Raw genomic sequence first — 8,164 nt, 5'->3', positions numbered from 1 at the left:
ATGTCAGTAAGGATCACTACTGTCTCTCCTCTTCTTTATTTATTGTAATATGTCAGCATTTGGGTGGTATTGTTCTTATCAAGGATAGCCCAGTTCTATCACAATAAATCTATAAGCTTTAGGTGTCAAAAAACCAGTAAGGTGCCTTATACTGATGGGCAGCCAGATACTATTGCTTGGGTTCTTCTAGTAAGTGATGTGCGCTTTCCAGCATAAAAGCTTCACAAGGTAACCTTTATAACCTTCTCGCTTTAAATCTTGACCTGATAAGTGTTTTATCGTGAAGAACCTCATCTGAAGTCACTTTCAGATGAAACCTTCTTTTTTTCATTTTATGAAACAAAAAAACAAAAAGGACCTTCAGGCACAAGGACAGTGCACAGAATGGTCTGGGCCTGGGGGTTCTGTACATAACGCCTGCCTTACATAGGCATTAAGTAATAAGCCCCTGTTACACCTTGTGCTTATTGATGATAACTAAGAGAGGGGCAAGTAAATATCCATGCCCTGTGCCAGACCTGTACCCACTAACCATGGCACAAATCTTTGTGGCTCCAGCATCAGCCACACTTGCAGTGGAATTCTAGAAAAGTATGATTCATTTATGCATTGTTTTCCTTATTGCATTGTAAATGAGCCATTGTATCATTAATTTAAGGAAATCAACTATATTTTGTGATACCAAGACCATCTGCTTCTTAATATAGATTGCAAACACAGACTCTGCTTTACAAAACAAGGTAGAGGAAATGGGGTCCTAAGTAGTGTAGCTCATGGAGAGGTAGGGCTCTGTAGAAGGCCTAGTTGTTACTAAGGGTTTTGTTCTCCTTGAAAATAAAATGTATGTTGAGGACACGTTGACTAAAATTTAAACATGTGAGAACACAAATATGGAGTCTGCAGAGTTGAGGCTCAACATCTCCTACACTTTCCACTTGAGGAACAGTGCCTGAGATTGGGTAGAAGTCTGAGCTCAATGGAGGCCAAGGATCATGAATTAGATAATCGAGAATTAACAGGCAAGGGTCAGATATACATACATACAATATACAGCTATACTCAAGTTCAGTTGGGATTTTTTTCCCAACAATCACATTATTAAAAAATATTTCTTTCTCTCATTTTGGCCAAAAATGTTTTCCTAGTGGAATATTGGGATTATGTTGGGGAGATGTTGGGATTATGTGGAGAAGACATTTCAGTGATATTTTGGATGAAGTTGGTTAAGAAGTCTCTGGTAAGGGCAGAAATAAGTCAAACTGTAATATTTAAAAATGATATATGGGACATTTAATGTAAAATATTCTTTCAGTTATGGAAAAAAGTAGAACAAAATATTGTATAATTTTAATAAGTTTAAATATTAGCTTTACATCTGCTTCCTAGGGCCTAAGCCATGAAGTCTAAACATTCCAACAATCTACAGAGGGACTAATTGTTTGGGGAGCCATTAAACACACAATTGTAGCTGAGGTTTCTCAGTCATCGACTTCTGGGACCCAGAGACATTTATTACAGCATATAAACGGGGGGAAAATTCTACTGCTCTCATTTCATTTCATTTATTTTATATTTTATTTCTTCTCACTATCCGAAACCTGAACAGAAGAACAATCTGGGACATCTTGGAGAAACCAACAAACATGTATAGGAACACAACTTCAGCGACAGGTATTTTCATTTGATGAACAGAGTAATGAACAATCAAGGATCCGCTGATCTACACGCAGAGTAGAGTAACTCTAAGGGGAAGCAGACGCCATATAAAAACATTGTACAGGGAGAATATCACTGGCGAATCCCCACCAATAATAACAAAAGGACACCTTAATAGTTAAGCTGGGAAATAACAAGAAAGAAGATTCAATGAGATCATAAATGACTTTAACCCAAGTCAAAAAGGCAAGCAGTAGCCTGTCCCTCTTACTTCAGGCTTAATTGGTGTCTCCCTTAATGGTACATAACTATACAAAGAATCCCTCTGTAGTATTAAATTGGTTAGTACCATTGTATCAAAGGAATGAACACACTTACAAATTAATTACGAGCAGCAGATGATGATAGAACCCCAACATATTCCATGTGATACCTGTCAGACGTCCGTATTACTATAAACTTTAAAAAAGTAAAAAAAGAGTAATTACAATATTGCAGCACATTTTCCCCTATATTAGTGTAATCCATCACTTATACAGTGACGTTTTATGGAGAGTTCAAATCAAACATCTGCAGACAGATTCATCCTTCTTGGCCTCACCAGTACCCCATACCTACAGGCACTATGTGTCCTTTTGATTTTAATAATGTATTTAGTCACAATATCTGTAAACGTGTTACTTATGACTGTGGTGGGGACCAGTGTTCAGCTGCAGACGCCCATGTACTTTTTCCTGTGCAACCTCTCCGTCATTGACATCGGCCTCTCCTCCACCATTGTGCCGACACTCTTAATCAATACTGTCGCTCGTGACAAAAGTATTTCTCTCTTAGGATGTGGCGTACAGATGTACTTCCATTTAGGTCTCGGATGCACTGAGTGTATAACTCTGTCAGTCATAGCCTATGATAGGTACGCAGCCATCTGTCAACCTTTACACTACTACCAAATTATGAGTAAAACAGTGTGCATCTGCTTAGCTTCTGGATCATGGGCCGTCTCACTGATCAACTCTGCCATTCATGTGGTCTTGACTTTCCAGCTGCCTTTCTGCAGGTCCAACCATATCAACCATTTCTTCTGCGAGATGCCTCCTTTTCTATATATCTCTTGCGGAGACCCTTGGCTTAATGAGTTGGTCATGTACATCGCTGCTAGTATAATTGGTGCAGGCTCCTTCTTGTTGACTCTTATTTCATATTTTTCTATAGTTTTGACAATTCTTAAGATGTGTTCTACTGAAGGAAGAATAAAAGCATTTTCCACTTGTGCATCCCATCTCACAGTGTTCTTCCTGTACTACGGGACTATCCTGTTTATGTATTTGCACCCTCACTCGGACAATTATCCAGAAACATCCAAGACGGTGTCTATTATTTACACAGTTGTGACTCCAATGCTAAATCCTATCATCTATAGCATAAGGAATGGGGACGTTAAAAGAAGCATTAAAAACAAACTGGGCCTGTTGATTTAATACAGGACATATTGCTGATGGCAAAGTGCGGAATTTCACCACAAATCCATGCCTGGAGAAAACAATCACTCAGCCCTATTCACCAGATGAAATGCATGCTAAAGATAACATTATTAAGCATGGGGTCTCTTTTCAACCAATATTATATTCTGATGCAGAAAAAGTCTCAATATGGCCACCTCAAAAATATAACAATAGGGACTATACTGTAAAGCTTTTCTTCCACGTGCAGACTTACCTTAAGCAAGCAGCACTACAAAGTTCTTAATGTTCTCTGGTCTCAGGTGATCAAGCTTTTCTAAACAACCTACTGCTTTTGTTGTTTTTTAGAAATTCTATTTTGTATCCTCTGCATCATTTTCGACATAATACAGTAAGTCTTGGAACAAAGTAAGAACATGGAGCACCTCAGTATATATTCTGTTATAGATTAAAGATATAATTACCCCTTATTGGGGGCAGAACAGCCCTATTGGGTTTATTTCATGGTTAAATGATTCCCTTTTCTCTGTAATAATAAAACAGTACCTGTACTTGATCCCAACTAAGATATAATTACCCCTTATTGGGGGCAGAACTGCCCTATTGGGTTTATTTAATGGTTAAATGATTCCCTTTTCTCTGTAATAATAAAACAGTACCTGTACTTGATCCCAACTAAGATATAATTACCCCTTATTGGGGGCAGAACAGTCCTATTGGGTTTATTTCATGGTTAAATGATTCCCTTTTCTCTGTAATAATAAAACAGTACCTGTACTTGATCCCAACTAAGATATAATTACCCCTTATTGGGGCAGAACAGCCCTATTGGGTTTATTTAATGGTTAAATGATTCCCTTTTCTCTGTAATAATAAAACAGTACCTGTACTTGATCCCAACTAAGATATAATTACCCCTTATTGGGGGCAGAACAGCCCTATTGGGTTTATTTAATGGTTAAATGATTCCCTTTTCTCTGTAATAATAAAACAGTACCTGTAATTGATCCCGACTAAGATATAATTACCCCTTATTGGGGGCAGAACAGCCCTATTGGGTTTATTTAATGGTTAAATGATTCCCTTTTCTCTGTAATAATAAAACAGTACCTGTACTTGATCCCAACTAAGATATAATTACCCCTTATTGGGGGCAGAACAGTCCTATTGGGTTTATTTCATGGTTAAATGATTCCCTTTTCTCTGTAATAATAAAACAGTACCTGTACTTGATCCCAACTAAGATATAATTACCCCTTATTGGGGGCAGAACAGCCCTATTGGGTTTATTTAATGGTTAAATGATTCCCTTTTCTCTGTAATAATAAAACAGTACCTGTACTTGACCCAACTAAGATATAATTACCCCTTATTGGGGCAGAACAGCCCTATTGGGTTTATTTCATGGTTAAATGATTCCCTTTTCTCTGTAATAATAAAACAGTACCTGTACTTGATCCCAACTAAGATATAATTACCCCTTATTGGGGGCAGAACAGCCCTATTGGGTTTATTTTATGGTTAAATGATTCCCTTTTCTCTGTAATAATAAAACAGTACCTGTAATTGATCCCAACTAAGATATAATTAATCCTAATTGGATGCAAAACAATCCTATTGGGTTTAATTAATGTTTTATTGATTTTTTAGTAGACTTAAGGTATGGAGATCCAAATTATGGAAAGACCCCTTATCTGGAATACCCTTGGTCCCGAGCATTCTGGATAATGGGTCCTATACCTGTATATGACCCCAGTTAAACTAAAGAAAATGTTTGACACAACTGACTTATGCTGTAGATGCAACTTAGAAGTGGGTACATATGAACATATTTGGTACAATTGTAAAAAGTTAGAACATTATTGGGAATCGATCCAAAAAATTATCGAAAAAATTTTCCTAAAGGAAATTGAACTTTTTCCCAAAGGAAATCTCCAGTCCTCTGATTAAGTATATTATCACGTCAGCTAAAGCAATAATTCCAAGGAAATGGAAGAATGCCGAGCCACCGACACTAACAGAATGGATTCACCTACTAGAAGACTCCAAAAGCATGGAAGAATCAATTGCCTATAAAAATGGTAATATACTTAAACATTTTAAAAATTGGAGATTGTGGTCAGAATATATGGAACTAAATCAGAAAACATAAAGTACCCCACTTCTCGAGATGCAACCCCAAAGAAAGAAAGGTTACAATGTCATTAAGAAAGAAAAATTATATGTAAAGAACATCATATCTATTTCTGAGTAAAATGTTACTTAAAAAAAAAAAATGTTAACTGTCTCTAAAACCGAAGAAATAACAATAACATACTAGTAATGTTAAAACAAATAATCCATGTCATGTTACATGTATATCTTTAAAATGCAATATCACTTACCTTTTACCCTACCCTTCTTTTTTTCTGTACCCCTAAAAAACTGAAAACTAATAAAAAAAAATTAATTGAAAAAAAAAAAATTCTCTTGTATATGATGAGGTTCCATAATGTACCGAACAATTAAATTAAAATGGTATTTATACCCATGTGATAAGTGGCCCAGTACCAAGTGTATTTATGGAAATGTTTTATTGCAATGTAACATCTTTAATCCTGAAGAAGAGATGTAATACTATCATCTCAAAAGCTTGCAATCTTTACTTACTCAATAAAAGGTATCACTTAACCATATAATTTATGCATTTTTTTAATGGCTAACATGGTACAACACCTTACTACCATGGAAATGTCTTGTTGAAATACATCTAGCAAGTCTTTCATTTATTTGAAATTCTTAATTAACTGGCAAAATAGCCATATAATAGTTTTAATAGTAATAGTAGTTTAAAAAGCCTTTATTGGTCACATTTGGCTTAGATCTCCAACAAACAGCAAAGTTTCAAGCCTTTTTCAAGCCTTTTTAAGCTTGAAAAGGACTGTGTGAAGGCCTGAAATGTTGCTTTTTGTTGGAGATCCAAGCCAAATGTGACCAATAAAGGCTTTTTAAAGGGACAGTAACACCAAAAAATGAAAGTGTATAAAAGTAATAACAATATAATGTACTGTTGCCCTGTACTGGTACAACTGGTGTGTTTTCCTTAGAAAGACTACTATAGTTTATATAATAAAGCTTCTGTGTAGCCATGGGGGCAGCCATTTACAGGAGAAAAGGCACAGGTTACTTAGCTTATTCTACAGATAAGCTTTGTAGAATATAATGGGGTTTTATCTGTAGGGATGTAGCGAACATCGCCAAAAATGTTCGCGGACCTGTTCGCGGACTTTTGGCAAAACTCGGAGAATATTCGCGAACTTTGCGAACCCCATAGACTTCAATGGGAAGGCGAACTTTAAAACCTAGAAAAGCCATTTCTGGCCAGAAAACTGATTTTAAAGTTGTTTAAAGGGTGCCACGACCTGGACAGTGGCATGCAGGAGGGGGATCAAGCAAAAATTTCTCTGAAAAATACTTTGTAAAAAAAACGCCAAAAAAAAAACGCCAAAAAATAACGCCAAAAAAACGCCAAAAAATAACGAAAGAAAAAAAAAACGCCAAAAAATAACGCCAAAAAAAACCGCGGTGAACCCAAAATGGCGAACATCGACAAAAGTTCGCGAATTTGCGGACTTGCGAACAGTTCGCTACATCTCTATTTATCTGTTATCTGCTAAGTAACCTGTGCCTTTTCTCCTTTTTCCCAGTTTCAATGGCTACCCCCGTGTTGGCATAGCAGCTCATTTATATAAACTATAGTAGTGTTTCTGTTGCAAACTTACCAGTTTTACCAGCGCAGGGCAACTGTACATTATATTATAATTACTTTAAAACACTTTCATTTTTTGGTGTTACTGTTCCTTTAAACTACTTTCTTAAACGGTGCTATGACTGTTAGAACTGTTACCTGAGGTGGCTTATGTGTAGACAGTCTATAACATGCAACGAACTATGAACTTTTGGAGTGGTGAGTGCTGACTAAAATATCAAAAAGAGCCATACAGTAAAACCAAGGGTCAACAGGACCCCTGAGCAATTTATATTAAACAAGGCAGTTCTTTGAAAAATATCAGTCCTGTTAAGCAACTCTATTATTATTTATGGCTTATAGGACAGCTAAACACTAATTTAATTAAGTCTGAAAAGTTTATGAATCAATGTGGTTCATTATTGGAGAATCAAATCATTAAAGGATGTATTTATGTCAGTAAGGATCACTACTGTCTCTCCTCTTCTTTATTTATTGTAATATGTCAGCATTTGGGTGGTATTGTTCTTATCAAGGATAGCCCAGTTCTATCACAATAAATCTATAAGCTTTAGGTGTCAAAAAACCAGTAAGGTGCCTTATACTGATGGGCAGCCAGATACTATTGCTTGGGTTCTTCTAGTAAGTGATGTGCGCTTTCCAGCATAAAAGCTTCACAAGGTAACCTTTATAACCTTCTCGCTTTAAATCTTGACCTGATAAGTGTTTTATCGTGAAGAACCTCATCTGAAGTCACTTTCAGATGAAACCTTCTTTTTTTCATTTTATGAAACAAAAAAACAAAAAGGACCTTCAGGCACAAGGACAGTGCACAGAATGGTCTGGGCCTGGGGGTTCTGTACATAACGCCTGCCTTACATAGGCATTAAGTAATAAGCCCCTGTTACACCTTGTGCTTATTGATGATAACTAAGAGAGGGGCAAGTAAATATCCATGCCCTGTGCCAGACCTGTACCCACTAACCATGGCACAAATCTTTGTGGCTCCAGCATCAGCCACACTTGCAGTGGAATTCTAGAAAAGTATGATTCATTTATGCATTGTTTTCCTTATTGCATTGTAAATGAGCCATTGTATCATTAATTTAAGGAAATCAACTATATTTTGTGATACCAAGACCATCTGCTTCTTAATATAGATTGCAAACACAGACTCTGCTTTACAAAACAAGGTAGAGGAAATGGGGTCCTAAGTAGTGTAGCTCATGGAGAGGTAGGGCTCTGTAGAAGGCCTAGTTGTTACTAAGGGTTTTGTTCTCCTTGAAAATAAAATGTATGTTGAGGACACGTTGACTAAAAT

At 36.5% G+C, this 8,164-nt stretch overlaps 1 protein-coding gene across 1 annotated transcript; it reads left to right on the top strand.

Moving 5' to 3' along the window:
• The first annotated feature begins 2,339 nt into the window (after window positions 1-2,339).
• On the top strand, window positions 2,340-3,134 carry LOC105948131 (olfactory receptor 5AR1-like). The gene has a single exon (XM_012968892.3). The coding sequence runs from the start codon at window positions 2,340-2,342 to the stop codon at window positions 3,132-3,134; it is 795 nt and encodes a 264-aa protein (XP_012824346.3).
• The last annotated feature ends 5,030 nt before the right edge of the window (window positions 3,135-8,164 follow it).

This window comes from Xenopus tropicalis, chromosome 8, assembly GCF_000004195.4.
Source record: "Xenopus tropicalis strain Nigerian chromosome 8, UCB_Xtro_10.0, whole genome shotgun sequence".
NCBI classification, from domain to species: Eukaryota; Metazoa; Chordata; class Amphibia; order Anura; family Pipidae; genus Xenopus; species Xenopus tropicalis.
Note: the sequence above shows the minus strand (reverse complement) of the source record. Positions and strands in the feature narration are given on the sequence as shown.

Coding starts and splice junctions, on each gene's coding strand:
- LOC105948131 (XM_012968892.3), top strand. CDS start 2,340: ATGACTGTGGTGGGGACCAGTGTTCAGCTGCAGACGCCCATGTACTTT.